The sequence below is a fragment of the Phaenicophaeus curvirostris genome, chromosome 18 (genome assembly GCF_032191515.1).
Source record: "Phaenicophaeus curvirostris isolate KB17595 chromosome 18, BPBGC_Pcur_1.0, whole genome shotgun sequence".
NCBI lineage: Eukaryota > Metazoa > Chordata > Aves > Cuculiformes > Cuculidae > Phaenicophaeus > Phaenicophaeus curvirostris.
Genome location: NC_091409.1, coordinates 9435087 through 9454040, shown reverse-complemented (window position 1 = coordinate 9454040; position 18954 = coordinate 9435087). Strand labels below are relative to the sequence as shown.

At 37.5% G+C, this 18954-nt stretch overlaps 1 protein-coding gene across 1 annotated transcript in view; it reads right to left on the bottom strand.

Annotated features, from left to right (window-relative positions):
* Window positions 1–18954, bottom strand: part of ZMYND8 (zinc finger MYND-type containing 8) — a 53630-nt gene that overhangs the window by 22657 nt on the left and 12019 nt on the right. Inside the window, exons 3-9 of the mRNA XM_069872090.1 lie at window positions 9106–9254; window positions 4346–4564; window positions 3555–3668; window positions 1925–2017; window positions 1709–1796; window positions 1054–1109; window positions 348–425 (exon numbers count right to left, since the gene is read on the bottom strand). Of these exons, the coding sequence (XP_069728191.1) occupies window positions 348–425; window positions 1054–1109; window positions 1709–1796; window positions 1925–2017; window positions 3555–3668; window positions 4346–4564; window positions 9106–9254 (797 nt within the window). The remainder of the gene's footprint in view (window positions 1–347; window positions 426–1053; window positions 1110–1708; window positions 1797–1924; window positions 2018–3554; window positions 3669–4345; window positions 4565–9105; window positions 9255–18954) is intronic.

Below are 18954 nucleotides of genomic sequence, written 5' to 3'. Positions count from 1 at the left end.
GTCTTACCCCGAGTGCAAGTATTACATGCAAGCACAGATGACCCAGGAGCAGATATTTTACTTTTGAGAATAGAGAAGTCGTCAGCTGGTTGCTGATGCCCTTTGTAGTTATTTCTGACTGAAACAACCCTTTTGTAAAAGCATGCAATCTTACAGCTAGACATCTTAAGACAGTCTGACTCCACAAAGAGCACGATGCGCAAGCACAAGCTACCTGGTAAACCACAGCAGCTTTCCTCGACTCAGTAACCATCAGAGGTTTAAAACAAAAAGGGGATAACAAGCATCAGTCAAGTAAGAACTACTAGTTTAACATATTAGCTAGACTAGTAAAATCCTTAACTTACACAAGGCTCGCAAAACCAATTTTCTCGTTTTTGGCAAGCAGCTAAATAACATTCCGGACATACTTCAATTTCATTCATCTGAAAAGAAAAAGCAAACAGTCACCAAAAAGCATAATGAGTCCAAAGTGCAATTAGTAGGCTAGTATAGTAACATCTAGTTCGCTATCATCATTTTCCCACCAATTTGTGTTCATAAATCAACATTTACTTGCTGTTAAATCAATACTGTATTAACAGTGACCTATCACACCTGTAAAGTATGCATTCCAGTTTATAAATCAGTCACATTTTCCATCCCTCTTCATATTATATGCGACTGACATATACTCCAATCAAAAAACATATAACCTTTGCTTAATGTTGTATGAATCAGAAGATATAGGTCTCCTTTTCCAACTCCAAATGTTCATTTTTAAAGACAGGTGTCTTCATGCAGAATCTAGATGTCCATTTTCTTCTATTCCCTCCCCCCAGCAAGTCTTAATTATAGATAGCGACTATCTTAATGTCTTAGTGGAAGACACATTAGCCACGTCATTGCCAAAAGCCATTCTGCAGGCCGTGGACATGCATGTCTAAATGTAAGAAAGCCTACCAAAATTATAGTTATTCAATGCACACATTAGAAAACATATATTATTTCACTCACAAACACATGGAACACTTTAAGAACACAAAACAATCACATTAATCGGGACACACATACCTCATGCTCACAGATTTTGATGATGACTTTTGCTGTTTGTGTCAATTTGTGATTTCCTGAGGAAACAATAAAACGCTTTAACCAAGAAAACTGTTATGCTGCAATTATGATAAAATCAACAGGTTTTAGTTTTAAAAGTGAACATTAAAGACAACAGAGAACATCTAAAAAGATCATGTAAAACAGGTATGTATGAACTTGCAAAACATCAATTTACATCCTTGCAAAAGCAGAAGGCAGGCACTTTTCTTCTTAAAGTAACACTGCAACAATCTCTAAAGCTCTTGAAGCCTGCTGCAGCCTGCCCACCACCACTGTACTCTTTTAGTGAAGATCATGCTGTATCATCTCCTCAGTTAGGTCTCCTATACGGTGCCATACAGGAATCAGATGATCTTTAAAGTCCCTTCCAACCCAAACCACGTGATAATTCACTTTTTTGAAATTCTTTTAAAGGTGCAATGAGCAAGTGACAATATGAGCTGCATTTGGTCCTACGGTTTTACATATGCCAGCCATTAGAAAGTTTAGGCACTATGGTCATTAACAGGTAGATACTTTCAGCACTTGCCAACCCGAAGCCTACAAATTGCCCTACAACTTTAACTATTACAAATGTTCATATTTGAGGACATAAGTACGTATTAATACTTGCCCCCATTGTAAATAATGCAGTTGTGCAAAATCCATTTGGCATCAGCCAAAAATGCTTCAGTGCAACCGTACATTTTCTTTTTAACATTCTGTAAAGAAAAAAGTTAAGAATTAATACGGAAATATTCACCTCTCTCCCCCTCCCACCAAACATTCCTGAAATCTTAACGATAGCGATCAAACTCAAGTAAACTTCTTCCCTTTGCTTAATACAAACCTTCTCTAATGTACAAAGGTCCATTGGATGAAAGATATATTCTGCATAATCTGGGTGTTGATCCAGTGAAACTGGCTTTTGAAATGGCTCTGTCTGTTAGGAATAAAAAAAATCAAAATCACACTGCTTATTAATACTGAACAGTTTCATCAATGACACAGAACTCGTTCTTTTTCTAATACTACTTCCAACTGGCACATCAGAGAAAATTCTTTAAAGGTAATTATAAAATTTTGTGAATTAATAAAATACTGGCAGAACAAGGGAACTAAGAGGTCTCATTTAACTGATTTTTCATGTGCTGGAAATAATGAATTGTAGAAGTTAGGGGGTTTGTAAAATAGATTTCTTATTTACAGTAGGGCTTTTTTTGTAAGGAGTATCAGATGAGGCTCAACAGTTTTTAGCAGAATAAAGACACCAAATTTCCAATTCGCCAGATTCCTAAGTAATTCTTTTTCAGACTCTCATTAGAACCATAACTTTCAAAACAATGTGGGCTTGGTAATGCAAACACATTCGAACTTTAATCAGTGGGATTAAATCACACTGCTAATGTGGAAGGACTGCAGTTCTTCAAAGACAACAATTAGAGTACTGAGGTACCAAAACAACAGGTTGTTAGTAAAATACCTAAAAGGCAAAAACATCTCAATAACATTCATTAAGTTTCTAAGGATATTTTCAAAACACTTTCTGAATTCAATATAAACAAACACTGACACTCTTCTGAAAAGCAGCACTTAAGAATGTAATGGTTCCATCTAATGAGAGGATGTTTACCAGACTAAACTGATTCCAATAGCCAAAATCTCTCATTTCTTAAGAACAATCTTTCCAGAAAATGCCACTATTGTTCTGCTAGAATACTTATCACAGAGAGATCAAAGTTGCAGGGAGCCCATGATTCTGCACATCTGGTTTTCCCAACATATTTTACTACTGCACTGCAGGCATAGAAACACTCTCCCTGTACCTTACATACAGGAACGAGAAGGCAACAGGAGTTAAGATAACCCTTGTTAATTCATCATATTTTATTTTTTTTTTTCTGTTTTCTTCACACATGTGAAAACTAGGAAATGCTTGCATGGCAGAGAACAACTGGCCAGAATTGTTGAAACTTAGAAGTGAGTCTGAATGACTGGAACAGCCAAAACTTTGAGGCACAGTGATTTTGAGAATGGAATCTAAGACAAACATATGGAGATAGGTACAAGCTGGACGAAAACCCAACTTTGCCTCGATGATAAACATTTGTAGAACAGCAATCTCCTGTTGCATGGAAGTTCACAGCACAAGATTTCACCTAACAGTACCTGTGCCCAAGGTTCCTGCTCACTGAACTATATTGGTATGGGATCACGTCTGCTCATTCCCCTTGTACCTCAGAGGCAGCACTGTCTGCTTTTGATGAGTGAGAAACCCCCATAGCCCATTGAAAAGCCACATTATATTTTCATTACATCTACGGAAACTACATCCAGAAGTTACATCAAAATATTACACTTTAAATGCACTCCAGACCAGTATATACAGCTTAAAATATCTGTCTGTGCTAGACAGGTGGCAGACAGCACAGGACTATGGCACACATAGAAATCAAGCATTAAAAAAAATTCTTCCTTACCCCTGGCTGTTTCATTTTCTGTAGTGCAAACTTCAGTAAATATGATAGCTGTTCAATGGTGAGCATTGTCATAGCTTTACTCTGTGTTTCTATGCATTCTGCAACTGTGATTTTCTAAAAGTTAAGATTAAAAAATATTTTGTCAGCAAACATTTCTAGCTAATTCTTCTCACTGAAATGGAAAATAATAACTATCTTATAATACAGAAAACATTACCCGTGATGCAATAATAGTACCTCAGAAGACAGACAAAAAAGGGGAAAAGACAAAAAAATTATCCACCATCTTCAAAAAGTGAATGTGTGAACACATAAAATTCCCAAATACAATGCAGGTTCACAGCAGTGAACAAGTGAGAATGCCACCTGGGCTCTAATACAATAAATGACCGAAGACTGGTGATAAATCAATTTGCTTTCATTTAAGGTACTTTGATGTTAAGTACTCTTTTCCCAGGAATGATTGGAGAGCAAAGATTAAATTCTTCCTTAGCTCTGCAGGAAAAAAATAGCAATAAGATACCCACTTCTACATGTGGACCCTATAGTGCAATTTTTTTCTGCACTGCTGCAGAGCTCATCAGCCCACTAGAAGAAGCACAAGTTAATAAATTAATGAAAACTGCAGAATGTTTTCTACAGCAATGGAAGCCTCCTCTTCTGATAAAACTTCTTCTGGTATCTTTACCAAGAGGCAACGCACGAATAAACCAGAAACATTTCAGAACGCAAAAAAAAGCTGCTTATATCCCACAAACAAGAAAGAAATCTGCTCCTTATATCAAACTAACCTCACATTCTGGGCAAAACCAATCCCCCTCTGGTTCCGCTGTCAGTTTCAGACACTTAGCATGATAAACCCGAGGACAGAGTTCACAGCAGAGGACTTGGCCTTCCCGATGACAAACCCAGCAATAGAAATCATTCCGTCCATCCTGTGGTACAACATCAACAGGGTCTGTGGTGAGTGGCTGCTTCATATAGTAAAACGGACCATGTCTTAGTTCTGACTGAAATGTAGGCAAGAAAAACAGGTTTGGTTTCAAAACAAATTTGCATTTTTTCAAATAATAATATTCATACTATATAAGCAAACAGCAATTTACAGGGTTTGATTAATATTTATGCAAGCACAGTATCTTATTCATCGCACAAAAACTTTCATAAAGAGGTTGACTTCTTATTCAGATGTTAAATGCCATTTTACACTCAAGACTGAAAAATTTTTGTGGCAAGTGAGGGGACAGAGTGCAAGACATGCAATCCAACAAAAGTCAGTAAACACTTTTATTTTAAAGAAAGAAGTAGCGCTATAGAACCTATTAGGTCCTCTAAACTCAGAAACATAGGGCTATGCAAGGTAAATACGCAGATGTTTAGAGGTGGCTAAAGCTGGGACAACTGAAGAAGTTAGTCCTGAAACAAGAAGTTGGACACCATGCAGATCTGTCCTAAGATGCAGAAGTTCACAGCTTTGTATACTAAAGCAAATCAGTGGTGATTTTGATTAATATGGCCAACTGTAGAGCAGGATGACAAACGAGCAAATTCACATCCTGAACAGGCACCTCTGCTAAGGAACAGGAACACTGGAAGAGATTTAACCCACCATTTAAATGCATATCAGAACTTAAGACTCACAATCTCTACTGGTTTTCCTACACTAGAAAACAGTGTTAACTTGTAAATTCCATGAACCAGTCTTCCACTTGAGCCCCAGACAGCTCAAAGGTGACACAGCTGATGCCAAAAAACAAGCAGCAAGGAGCCTCTGATGGCTGAAATGGGTCCCAAGATACCTAAACCTTTGAAGAGCTGCTAACGTTTATTGGAAAACTACATTGTATTTATTAATGACAAGGGAACTTAAGGTTTCTTTTTGGTATTAATTATACGGTTAGTTTGCTGAGGGGAGCATGGAGAGAAATCCCTAGTCTTGAGTTTTAGGAAGTTCATTTACTGGGAATTTTTGTTTGATGCAAACCCATTTGCTCCTGACATTACTTGTAACTATCCAAATGATTGTTGCCTGCAGAACCACTGTTTGGTTCTCAGGTAATTTTGCATGTGTCCTACATCATTTACACATCGGGAAGTTCTTAGACCCTTGAGCTGTCAAATGCCCATGACTCACAGAACAGTGCAAGCGTAGGCATGTTCCATACCTCGACAGCATCCTGCACGAAATTAGTCACACAGGGCATAAATAAATGTCACCAGAAATCACCAGCATGTCAGCTTGGACTGTGATATTTCTAGATTTCAGAAATTACAAAGGATAAGGTCTAGTTATTTGCATGAATAGAGGACCTTAAAGATCAAATTAGAGGACACAGAACTGACAACCCAGCTGAAGATGTTATACCTCAAAAGTTACACCAGAAGAGATCACCTGCAACTATCTAACATCGTATAACATATCAGGCAAAGAAAGGATGTTACCCACAAACATTCCCCAAAAACACTCTGCTACCTAAAATTTTGCTTGAATTTCTATCAGTTCATGGTTTTCATTTTCTATTCTACAGATGATACAACTACTAAAAAGACACTTTGTTCCCACCACAGAAAGGGACAAAGCTTACTTTCTGTACTTTCTCTGTATGTATTTAATCATGTAACATGACAAGACTTTCAGAAGGAAGGTTCTGCAAGATCCTGTGGAGTAAGAGGGACAGCATAAGCTTTAACTACATTTCAAATGGGTTACTACTACAATCATTCAAACAGGCACACTGAAACGCAGAGTGAAGAAGGGAAAGTTGAAATTTACAGTGCAGAAACAGGTTTTATTTGCCGCTATATGGACAACAGCTGTGAGACAAAACCTCACACAAAATCAAAAAGATCAAAATCTCATACGTGGAGATGCAGCTATTTGGCATTTCCTCAACTGCAGATAAAGGAAATTACCACAAGAATTTAATACATACTCTGACTTTGAAGTGGGTATAAGTAGTGCATCCACACTAACTTCCAAAGAATGAAGGATACTGCTTTAAGACAAATATAAAACCTGTGAAACCACAGAAATCATCTCGTAACACCCAAACTGTGAGGGTGTTATGGAGGAAAAGAAGTCAGTTTATGCTACAGCATGAGAAAATTCATTCTCTGTTCAAGGATGCTCATGTCTCTTAGACACCTATTGCCTTATTTTGTCTAAGGCGAGTTTAAGAACCAAAACAACAATAAAAAGCTTCTGAGACTCAAAGAAGACCAAAACCACAAAACAAAAATGAATTATTCAACTGCATCAAAGGACCCTTCCACTTGTTCTAATCAGAGTAAAATGTTTTAAGAGTTTAAATTTTAACAGTTACAAAAGAAAAGTTTTGTTTCCTGAACTGTTTCACAGCTACTCAATTCAAGCTCAAATATATGGTAGCTTGTTTAAAATTCTTTATTAAAATTATTAAGACCTATAGAACGACATAGAAAAATGAAGAAAGAACAGTATTTTAGTGCTGTTTAGGGGACAGAACGATCACTATTTATATTCAGTTTGAATTAATACAGAAGCTAGTAGAACAAGCTGACAACTTCAATTACATTATAACTGATCGATTCAGTGTCAGAAATTCTTGATTTTTAACCTATCTTAGGTACATTCCACAATTCCATAATTCTTTCCTTGTATTTAAATACCTGTTGGCACCATTCTGAAGATCTGTTACTGCATCCACAACACGTAATACAAAGCTTCACGCAACTATAACTTTAGTAACGGTACCGTGAAATACTCAAATGTAACAAAACACTTTGTAATGCCAAATACTAAATTAGAGGTTTCCAGTAATGTTGTTGTACCTCAACATGGATTTATCAGCCAATCAAAACCACTGCTAGAAGCTCCGTTACGGTAAAATTCAAAAATCTTAAAACCCGAGAGCAAATCAAGTAACTGTATGCTTAAGTCACATCTCTTCAGCAGCAAAAACTTTTAATGATTACTGCTAACATACAGAGCGGAGTTTTGCACTTACTTTAGAAACAATAACCTTTAGGCATGCCCATTTCAAATTTGACATGCAAGACAGTATTAAATTAAAACCAACTTGTAAAAGCTAAACAATACTAAACAGGTGATATTTCCTTGCTAACTTGTAACCAACAGAGCAAAACAAACAAGTCTGTTTGCTTTTCTTCATTAGAAACATAACTTTATTCTATCCTGTAATATTTCAGGCCTGAGATACCTGGAAAACAGAAAAGGATTTACTGATGGGAATGTATCAAGTTCAACAACTGCAATTGTGGTTTCACATACATTTTTAAATGCATGAAGTAAAAATTGAAATTAATACTGTAAGATTCAATTCCACTACACTGGAATTCAAGTCTGCACTATACAGTTAGAAGCTCAGACTTCAGTGGGGCAACAACTCCTAAGTAAATGCCCAGGATGTAGAGGACTTTATACAGCCTGCAGTAAAGCTCAGTAGCAGCCAAAGTGAATATTAAACTACTGCAAGCATTCCTATGCTTGCTATTACTAGACCTCCCAATTATCCTTAAATAAAACACACTCGACACTGCAAGACTGTTCTCTAGCGAGGCCTGATTTATTCACAGTCTTTGTTCCAGGACAACTGCAGTGATGAGGAATTTCATTTTCTTTCTTAAACAGTGCAATTGTACCAGGATAATATTTAATGTGGATGCCGTTACACTAGGAAACCCTGCTTTAGTTCTCAGAACTTAATCCTGCGTTGATATGACCCTGGCAAAATACACTGACATGCAAAAGCACCTCGAAAAATACACAGGCATATAGTTATTAAACCAGATGAGAAATAATTTCAGTAAGGCTAAAGATTGCTTTCATGTAAATTCCTTCAAGATGATGCAGATGCTTTACAGGGTTTGCTATTCAATACACTTCATATAAGTCTTTCATTTGCATCATTCTGGAGTCAAGTTCTTCTAACTAGAATAAATGCTATAAATTCAGTATTCAGAAGACACTGAAAATAAGGTTTCAAGCATGAAGATTGAAAAGCACTATCAGTGTGATCTTGTGATTTAGCTAACTTAGCAGGACTGTACACTGCCCAGTGACAAAGGAATGAGAGGGAATCTGCACAGGACCAAGGAAGGAGTTGGGCTTTCGTTAATAATTGGCCGTAGGACTGAAAGCAGGTAAGAGACTTTCATTGACATTGTGAGATCTTCCTTAGTCTAGGATGTCACATCCCTGAACCTTCCCTTTTAATAGCTTTCATTTGTAACAGCTGTTGTTACTGTTACTATATTCCTTCACAATACTTTTGCTGAAAATTTTGTTCATTGGTTAAACATCTTACTAGCAAATAAAAACCAGGGCACATGTAGCCTTACTCATACAGATGTAAAAAATATATATATATATAAAAAAACATCCAAATCCAACTCATAATGCCAATTCCTACAGCCACTGCATGCAAAAATGAACATCTGCTTCTTAGAGTAGAAAAATGGAGCTTCCTAAAAACAAGAGAGCACCTGATCAGCTGTCTTACATCTTCATTGTTTCATATTCTAGCTTTAACAAGACTGTGACTTCTCTTACCTGCTCTTTATTATTACTGTTCAATAGACCAGGTTTCTTTTTCTTTTTTATAGGACTTGTGGATGCATCTTGTGGTGAGTGGCCATTAGAGGAATGTGGAGGGCTAGGAAACTTCCTTTTTTGTGCTGTGCGTTCGGCAGAGCCAGGATCTGTAACAGATACAAACAATACAGTTGAAGAGTGTATATCAATGAAAAAGTATTCAAAGAATGTTACAATTTGTGATTCACATTCCTTCTCTGAAAAGAATAAAAATTCTCAGCTCTCTTTCACCCGGTCACTGACAAAACTGGAAGCACAGACTTGCTAAGCAATGTCACTGTTAAGTGAAATCTCATCATAGGAGTTTAGATTAATGTCAAATATTTTTTTCTCTTTCCACAGCATTTGGGCCATCCATCTGTTTTCAAATTTTATTATATATTTTAGTATAACAACGATTATATTCTGTAATTCAACAGAATGCTATGCTAATCTATGTCATACATTTTAAAAGCAAAAAAAACAACATTAACAGTTCCTGACAGCTTCACTCATGTAATTTAGGAACAGAAGTAACAGAAGTTAAAGCATGGTAAGAATCAGTCCTTGTTATTTATTCCTCACATTTAAATAAACCTTCTGAAACATGTCAACAGAAAAAATGAAATTGTTCTATAATCTGAAAATAAATATGGTACCTCAAATACTTAGTCAATTCTAGTATCTGCTAAATTGGTTTGGAAAAAAAATAAAATTAAGACAAGACTCCAAGTCAAGGAGTAACTGTTGACAGCAAGACAGAGCAACAGTGAACTAACTTTTCAGTGCCTCTCACAGTCAGAGCTCTCACATTCAAACAAGCAAATTACAAGAGCATTTTAATAAGTCACAGCTTCCACCCATGTCTGAAGTTTCTATCCCAAGTAACAAAGCTGGCAGAAGGCAGTGTGTGCCTGTCTCTGTTGCTCTAAAGGTAATGGATTGTCACCTTAACGTAAACTCATCACACCAGCACCTGGTGGCTCATTTTACAAAACATGTGCAAAAGTCTTCAAAAAATAAGAAGGATATTGAGACACAGCTCTATCAAATGAATCTGTTAAGACGATCTTCATGTCTGCTACACTCCTCCAATTACGCTAAATTATTTGAATTCTTCAAAGATTTTTAATTAATCCTTTTTTTTTAACTTTGTCATTTTTTTTGTTTTCATTAAAATACTCAGAAGGACTTCCAGTCTTAAAAAACTTAATACACTTCTAAAAAGTTACAAGTATGCAATCAGCTCTTGTAGACAATCATAAAACAGCAGAATGACCTTGACAAAATACAAGTGGAAGTTCAACAGAGTTGGTTTGACACATTTCATTTTTAAGTCAGCTTTTATTGCATGCAACAAAACAAAACGATAGGTAAGACCACAGGTGTCAGAAATCCTCACGAATGAACCACTTTTTCAATGGTTCAACTGAGTCATTCCCATTTTTTCAATCCCCTACTCACATGTGTGAGAACAGAGGCTTTGTGGCTGCACACTAAACAACTGAGAAATAAAACCTGTCTAAAAAACAACCTTTTTCTGAGTGTTCTGTTTTCCTATGAACCCATTTACTGCGCAGACACGAAAATGCTTGTGATGCCTTCAGCAGAACAGTTACACAGGAAAGGAACATAGTGAGGAGGAGAAATTTTGCTTCTGATATTAATGCCTCATGTTGCCAAGTCACCAAAACATCACTGAAACCCTTCACCTGACATCTCAAATGAACACCAGAGGGACCAGAACCACAAACAGTAACTGGATCAACTTATCAGAGAAGGTCTATTGTCAATAGATTTAAATTAACTATAAAAAGGTCCACCAAAAGCTCCCCATATGGAAAATACTGAAAATCACCGCACCAGACCATTCCATGTAGGTAGTTGACAAACACCTTTCTCCCATACAACATTCCTCTGCAGGATCTACATTAATTTGTAAAATTTATTTGTGAAAACACCCATCTTACCTACTACATCACACTTTTTTCAGACTGGTCCAGACAAATGAAACATGTAATTGTTACCTAATCAGCTGTGAACATGACCATTTTTTTCAGTTCTTGAAGCTTTTAAATACTTTTATTTCCCAAAATACATAACTGCACAGAAAAAGACATGTTTTCAACTTGTTTCTATACAATTCTCTGGAAAATGTGGTGGTATATGGTAAACTCTGATCGACCAAGAACTAGGTAAGATATGCCAAAATAACGATTAAGAATCAAGAAAAGTATAAATAAAGATAAAAAAAGACTAAAAGGTAGATGGAAGGAGATATAAATAATAGAGCGAAGAGAAATACGGGAGCATTCACCCATCCCAAGTTTTACTAATCTAGAATAGCTGCACAAGGCACAACACATGTAATTTCACAAGCCCTAGGACAACAACTGCCACAGCTGTTTCAGCAGCGCTGCCTAGCAGAAATGTACCACTGACTCTCAGAGAAATGTTTTTGTTGACATAAGTTATAAAATTTTGGCAAAATGTGGTTAAGTTTGTTTAAACAAACAAACAAACCAACCCTTTTCATGTTCTGAGCTTTCTTTGACACAAGAAAAGTGATTTTTTTTTTTTCCTTTCCACTCCTCCTGTTTTATACTTGCAGGCAGCATTTCTGACATGCCTAGGCTGAATTAAGCTGATGCAATGTGTCTGAGGCCATTATTACTTGACTTGTTTCAGTTCAAGCAAACATGCCTCCCACTTAGGCCAAAATTTAGACTGATTTGACAATACAGAGAATTGCCAGGTAGGGTATGTCACCTAAGTGTATGAAAAATGCAGCGCCTGCCTCCTCCTCTCCTGAAGGAATTATGACAGTAAAGATCACAATACAGGTACAACTCTGCTGACAGAAGACTGGGAATCTGTTCAGTGTTGCCAATTGTGCACAGAAGGTGGCAGAAGAACTCCTTTGGCTGGCACAGACATCATACATCCCAAGAGAGCTGAGCCAGTGCGGCTATCCTGGAAGAAACACTGTTGCATCAGTGTCAGCTAAACCAAAGCCTACGATTTAACCAAAGAGATCAAATCCAAAACCGAAACAAGCTCTGAATTATGTTTATTTTTTTAATTAGAGTAGAACGGTGCTTACCCAGCATGGGAACTGTTTGCATTCAGTGTGATCAGCAAAACAAGCATCATACCATATCGTTTCTCATCTTTCCATCACCACATGATTCAGAACAGCACGTACAATATACGTCTTTGTTTCATTATTATAATTTTCAGTTCTCAACAGAGACTTTCCACACATTCCTAAAGGCAGCCATGGCAGCCATAAGTAAACTACTCTTACTGGAAGCTCTGACCATGCCTTAATCCTTGTTTTCCCACCGCAGAGAGATCTGCAGAATTGGTGTCTCTCTGCAGCAAACAACATCCTCAGAACACTTGCAAGAACCTCTGAGTCAGAGTTTCTCTCCAGCAAATAAACTCATTGAAAAGACTTAGGCTTTTATTTCCAGACTCTACATATGCAGGCACAGCTTAAAACAGAAAGGTAACAGGAGAATACAATTTTCTGCTCTTTGGCTTCCATTTCTTACTCCCAGGCACAAAACTGCCACCAGTGGAACACGCCAGTTTCCTTTCAGCCTCAGACTCTGGGGGTTACAAAGAAGCCTGTGACACTCCACTGCACATGCTTGGCTCCAAGTATGAAAAAAGAAAATCAGGTGTAAAGTTTCTCATCATCAGTTTGCCCCCATAATGTGATGCTTCTCACTTTTAAATGCAGTTTTTTTCCCCAACTAATTGATTCAGGGTCAGGAAAAGGGTTAAAACTGTTATTAGCTAAACCAGAATGGATTTACAACTCAGTCACTGCCAAACGCAAACTACACTTCAACTCCTATCACATACTGAGCAAGTCAACCTGAACCAAACTTTTCAGACAGGCATCCAGTTGTATACCCATAATTTATAATTGAAAAGGCTGAGATGACTTGCAGTTACTCAGCACTTCAGACACTTCAGGTTAGTAAGAAATTAAATGTTCTGTGTACTAAATGAAGGGCATTACAGCAAAATAACAAATAAATACGTCATTGATAAATCAATTGTACTAATGAATTAATTTGCTAAGCAACCTTATTCCACTTATTTCTTGATTTTTTAGTGTATGACTTTGCTTTCTAGTATTATTTCAAAATAGTGCTTCAAGTGTAAGTGAAAAAATAGACACCTCAAATAACTTCTTAAATTCTCATTAAAAGCTCCCTGGTTTTACTTTACTAGGTTATTATTAATTGCTCTGCGATGTTGCCAAGGTTGACATAAGCACCCATGAGTGCTCTGACAAACCATCCACTGGGGAAAATGCAGCTAACCAGAGCTTCACCTAAAGTTTAAAGTCTTTGTTCCAGTATGCCATCATGTGGCTAAAGGGCTAGTGACTACTGCTCCCAGGAGACAGACTAAAGCATGATTAAACCCTAAACCATCTGAATTTCACACTTTATGACTATTTTAGAAGTCAAAGTTTATGTGAAGGTAACGCAGTTTTTAAGCAGATAAAACCATGATGGTGACAGAATACAATTCAGCGTTGAAAAAAAAAAATCTACAAAAATAAAGAAATGTACGTTTTACTGTAGACCTGTGATCTTATCTTGCTGCAGCATACGGAGCATTGACCACAACCATATTTTCTGTGTTCTACACTTTGCAGTTGCTGTACTGTAAGCATTCAATAGCAACGATCCTTGACAACTAATTAATCAGTTTTGTTTTTCTCAATGGAAGCAGGTGCCCACTCAAGAAACGTGTAGAAGTAAAATGTTCTCCTTGCTTCTCCCATGACACCCAAATGTAATCCTTCCTGAAGACAAGTAACATCAACATGCCTTACTGTAACTACACAGCATAAACCACTTGGTACTAAGGACTTGTCGGCAGTGACATCTTACATCCCCTTATGCCCTCTTTTCCATATACATTTAAAAAAAAAAAAATAAAAACAGCTTAAAATTTGCTTAAGCTAAATGCAGTCGAAGTAATTCCAGACTAAAACCAAAATGAAATGGTGTCTATGTATGTATTTCTAAGTACCTACTACATTTGCATTCGTTTCTCTACCAATAAGGCCTTAAGGAGAGCTGAAATCCCCAGCAAGTTACACAGATCCAAGTTAAAGGCTTCACAGTACCCTTGCACAGACAGACTTTCTTCCTTTCTCTAGCACTGTTATTTCGTCACCCAGGAAGCAGCGTGGTTTATATAACTGATACAGCCAAACCCAACAAAAACCTCCAAAGTTAATTTCAGCTGAACTGGTACAACCAACAAGTGACGAAGTTGACAGTGCCAGTATAAACGAAAAGGATGGAAAAGTGGCTGACATGAAGGAGCACAGCGGGTCTGACTTAGATCAGCAGATACTGCGCTGGTGTTGCATCCTCAGTACAATGCATAGCAAGCCAATTAAGAAAAGTCTGAGTAAATCAATTTTACTATATGTTATGATTTTCAAATTCAACCTCACAGAAAGGTTAGCCAACTAAAACAAAAGCCTTCCCAAAAAGTGTGGAACAATCAAAAAATTCATCTTAACTCCATCAAGTTTACTATACTTTCACGAAGCGTATTAGTCAAATTTTGTACCTAATTTTCTTATATTGAAAATATGTTTTATGAAAAATCAGCTGTTGTAAAGTGATAATCTCCACTGCTTGTAGAACTCAGAAACACATTTATTTAAACAGTTAAAAAAAACCCAAAAAACACCAAACAAAACATGAGATATGATAAAGATGGTAAAATGAGACGTCATTTTGGTTTTCTAGGAGCCAGAAACACCAACGTATTTTTCAGTGGAAGTATTCTTCTAAATCTTCCAGAAATTCTATTACATATCAGTAAACTGAGCCTTAGTTACACCAAGGACAGGAAAAAAACCAAAAAAAAACCCAAAAAACAAAACCCAAAAATTTCATTAAAGGAGTTTCATGCAGAATTCATTTGGTGGCTAGAAGAAACAGCTAGGCTAGCTGAAAAAAAGGCAGCCTAAAAGAAGGTACAAGAGTACAAAGGTGACTGAAGACTGCTTAAGCTGCCATTGCCCCACAGAAATCTGTAACTATGCCTTTAGATGGAACAGGAACAAAAACCAGAAAACTGACTTCAACCTAGACTGTTACTTCTCTCTTCTTGCCTCCTCCTAAAAATCTTCCAAGCATGTACTTTAAATGGTGTTGAGGGGAATCAGTGAAGAATTTTGAGAGAAAAAGGAGCAACACTAGCTCCATTGTCAGCATTATTAGAGTGAGCTTTGACAGAAGACACCCAATTAATAAAGTATATGTGTTCCAGAACTGTGAGGTCTCCTAGTTATACTTATTATCATGAATGGTTGCTAATAAATTTATGTTTTTTCAAATCCATTACCTACAATACTATAGCAAGTTTAATTATTTTCAAAATACTTCACAAAATCATGGATAAATCTGTTAGAACTTCTACCCAGCTCTGAAGCATTTTACTCTTATGGCAAAATTTTGAAATATGATGCAGTTGCAATCAACCACTAAAGCCCTGTTTACATTCCAGAAACTTCAACTGCTGCAATTAACCAAATCCAGCTGCTTAATGTGATAAATAAGGAGAGGTTAGGCATGGTTGCGCATACCCTGATGAACTCCATTAGAATTTTACACAAGTACAAAAAGACAGTTACTTGTTTCTCCCTTGTAGGGCTATGGAAAATAAAGAAACACTTCACAACAACTTGCAATGCAAGAGATGTAAGCTGTTTATAAGCTAGAGTTTGCCTGCAGGGGCACAGGCTGCCCCATGGCACTCCTGAAGACCCCCTGTTGACTAGTAAGTGAGAGGGCTCTGCACTAGAGATAAAAGCCTGGGGCCGTACTGCTGTTCACTGGAGGATTCTCAGATTACCTTTCACACTGGAGTGAGAATCTCATCTCGATGTGATTATTGGTGTCACTGCATAGACAGTCGATATACAATGTGCTATTATGAAATTGTGGCAAAATATATAAGGTGTTCTGGAACTTCCATTTTACTTATCATTTTGCCTTTATACTCAAAATATCCAAACCTTTTACCACCGAGAGAAGCCCCTAAGCACATGATTTAATGACAAACTAAGACCATCCAGTGACCAGCTGTCACTTAAGGGGGCAAGTCTGCTACTAGCAACCTCATCGGTCCAGCTCCCTGGCAATCTGCTTCAGAACTACTTAACTGACTGAGAAGAGAACTGGCTAAGACCCAGCATAGATGGGATGTATGGCTGATGGGAAGGAGAGTTAAAGTGTTCCTTTTGACCAGTCACTAAACAGGCAGTGGTTTCAGTACTAGCTGAAACATATGAAACCTACATAGAAGTCCACATGCCACCACAGTTAGCTACTGTTGGCAGGTAAGAAAGACAAACTAGTAGAAAACTAACACGAGAATTTAAAAAATTCTTAAAATATTCTTCCAGGTTAATAGGATGAAAAAGCCCAGTAGAGAGTTCACTGCTGTCCAAAGAGAACAAGTAGAAGGAATACAGAACTTCACTCAACGGTGAAGTTGGTTATGCTGCTCTGGCACCACAACCTGGAAATACTCAGAAAATTCTCCAGAAAGCCTTGCAAGTCCCATCTTGAAATAGTTAATAAACAAGGTTAAAAAGTAGGCCATGGGGCTGGAACAGGAAAAACAACAAGATGTTTCTGTCCGACATGTTAATGAATCATACACAGAGGACAAAATATTATAATAACCTAATCCGTGGCCCTTCTCCTTGGCTGAAGAGCATTCCTCTGCTAACTCCATTTTGTAGTTTTGGACTCCTTTCACTCTCTTTAACCTGTAATTTCCAATTTCCAGCTCTCACATGCTTTATGCCTTCTAGTTCTGATAACAAGAATAGTGTATTTTGAAATCTCTCCTCCAGTAAACCTGCACATGCGCAGCTTATAAGCTTATATAAATTATAACTGCTACAGCAATTCCCTTCCCCACCTCACCAGATGTCTGTCCCACAACACTTTGCAGATAGGCACTTGTGTGCAATAGTAGGGTTAATCAGTTCATCATTCAGGCAAAAGTTATTAAAACAAAAAAAAATTATCAATTTTGAGCCAGAACACCTTCTTAATATAGCTTGCTACGCAGCAGCATAAGCGTCAGTGTCAGCCTAAGGAAAAGGGTAGGGAAAAGCAGCTGAAGGTGAGTGTGTAGGGCTGCATAGCTCTGACCATATCTACAGACTCACTCTGACGTGTCACATTAAGTGTAAGTAAGAAGAGACAGCTATGGTTTTCAGCCCTAGCTTCATTACAGCCTAACCCTATTGAAATACTGGCTAACAAAGCTCTCTACTTCCTGCACCCAACTGGTACATTCCTACCCTCCCTCCTACACCAGTTCTGGCAGCCTACCAAGCCACTTCAGCACACTAAGCTAGCAGAAAACCATTCATGTTTTACGGTTCAGTTAGTTTCCTGCCAGCTTCGGTATGGAAGGAAGTGGATAAAACTGCTGCGTGGAGCAGTTTGACCAGCTCAGGCTGCTTTGAAACCACTACCTTACTTAAACCGATTCAAAGGCTACGTTAACGCTCTTGTTATAGATTAAACAATGCATCCTTCACCTTAGCTGAAACTGAACCGGAATTGATTTATAGCAGTTAAAATTAAACTGCTTATACCAAAACAATGTTCAAGAAGAGGCATAATTGGTTTTAAAGCAATTTAATTTATTTTCCTACAACTCTCTTTAGACAGGACCTCACATGAGCTGTACAAACAAACTGTAGCAGACCAAGTCAGGTTACAAACTTGCAGCACATCAGCTTCTCCAGGACAATGGTGAAGCTATACGATACCGTTGATAAATCTGCACAGGCTTCTCAGACCATCAAAAAACCCAAACAAACCAAGAGGAGCTGTACGCTTCCCTGACAGATTTGTCTATACAGGGTCTATTTCCTCATGTACATCCTTTCTGAGACACACACAGGAAAATTCTGAATAAGATCACTGTTACAAAACGAAAAGTTAACACGATCCCACCAGTTTGGAACCCTATTGCGCTACTTCGACCTCACACCAAGCATAACCACATTGTTTAAATTCTGGTTTGATTTTCTGCTGCAGAAACACTGCACAAAACTAAGAGAAACTTGTCTCAATCCAGATAACAGCAGTCCAGAAAGATTCATTTTAGCAGATCTATAATATGGCCAGCTCTTGTACTAAGCAGATTTATGATCCTCATACTTTCTATGCAAAACTACATATTTAACCAGTATAAAGTTCTACCACTCATTCACAAATTAGGTTGGGAACACAACAAAGCAAGATGGCTTATAGGCAAGTCCCACGATTCCCTTACAACCCACATCACTTCTTCACTGAAAAAAGACATACCTTGGCATGGGTCATTGTTACTCTTTCCCTTAGAATGGTACTGGCATGGGTTTCATCAACATCTTTGTCAAATTTAACAAACCAATTAAAGAATATCAGTATCTATTTAAATAAATACCAATTCCATTATTCCTCAATTAATTCAACCTGTGTTAATTTTTATTGTTGCTACGGTTATTCAGATCACTCTCCCTCATGTTTAAAACGCTGATTACTGCTGTGTACAGACCAGTGACTTCCACACAATGACAGCTTGGGCCAATCTAAACTAGCCCTGTGGTGATCCTGTCTTTGTCCTCCAAACCACTGTCCTTTCAATCACTACCAGAGCTTGCCTAGGAGCTTGTTCAGGGAGTTATATCAACAGTAAACTCACTCAGTATAAAAACATGAGTCTGTTTCTGCTAAGTTAGCTCCCTCTGAATCAACCAGTTTG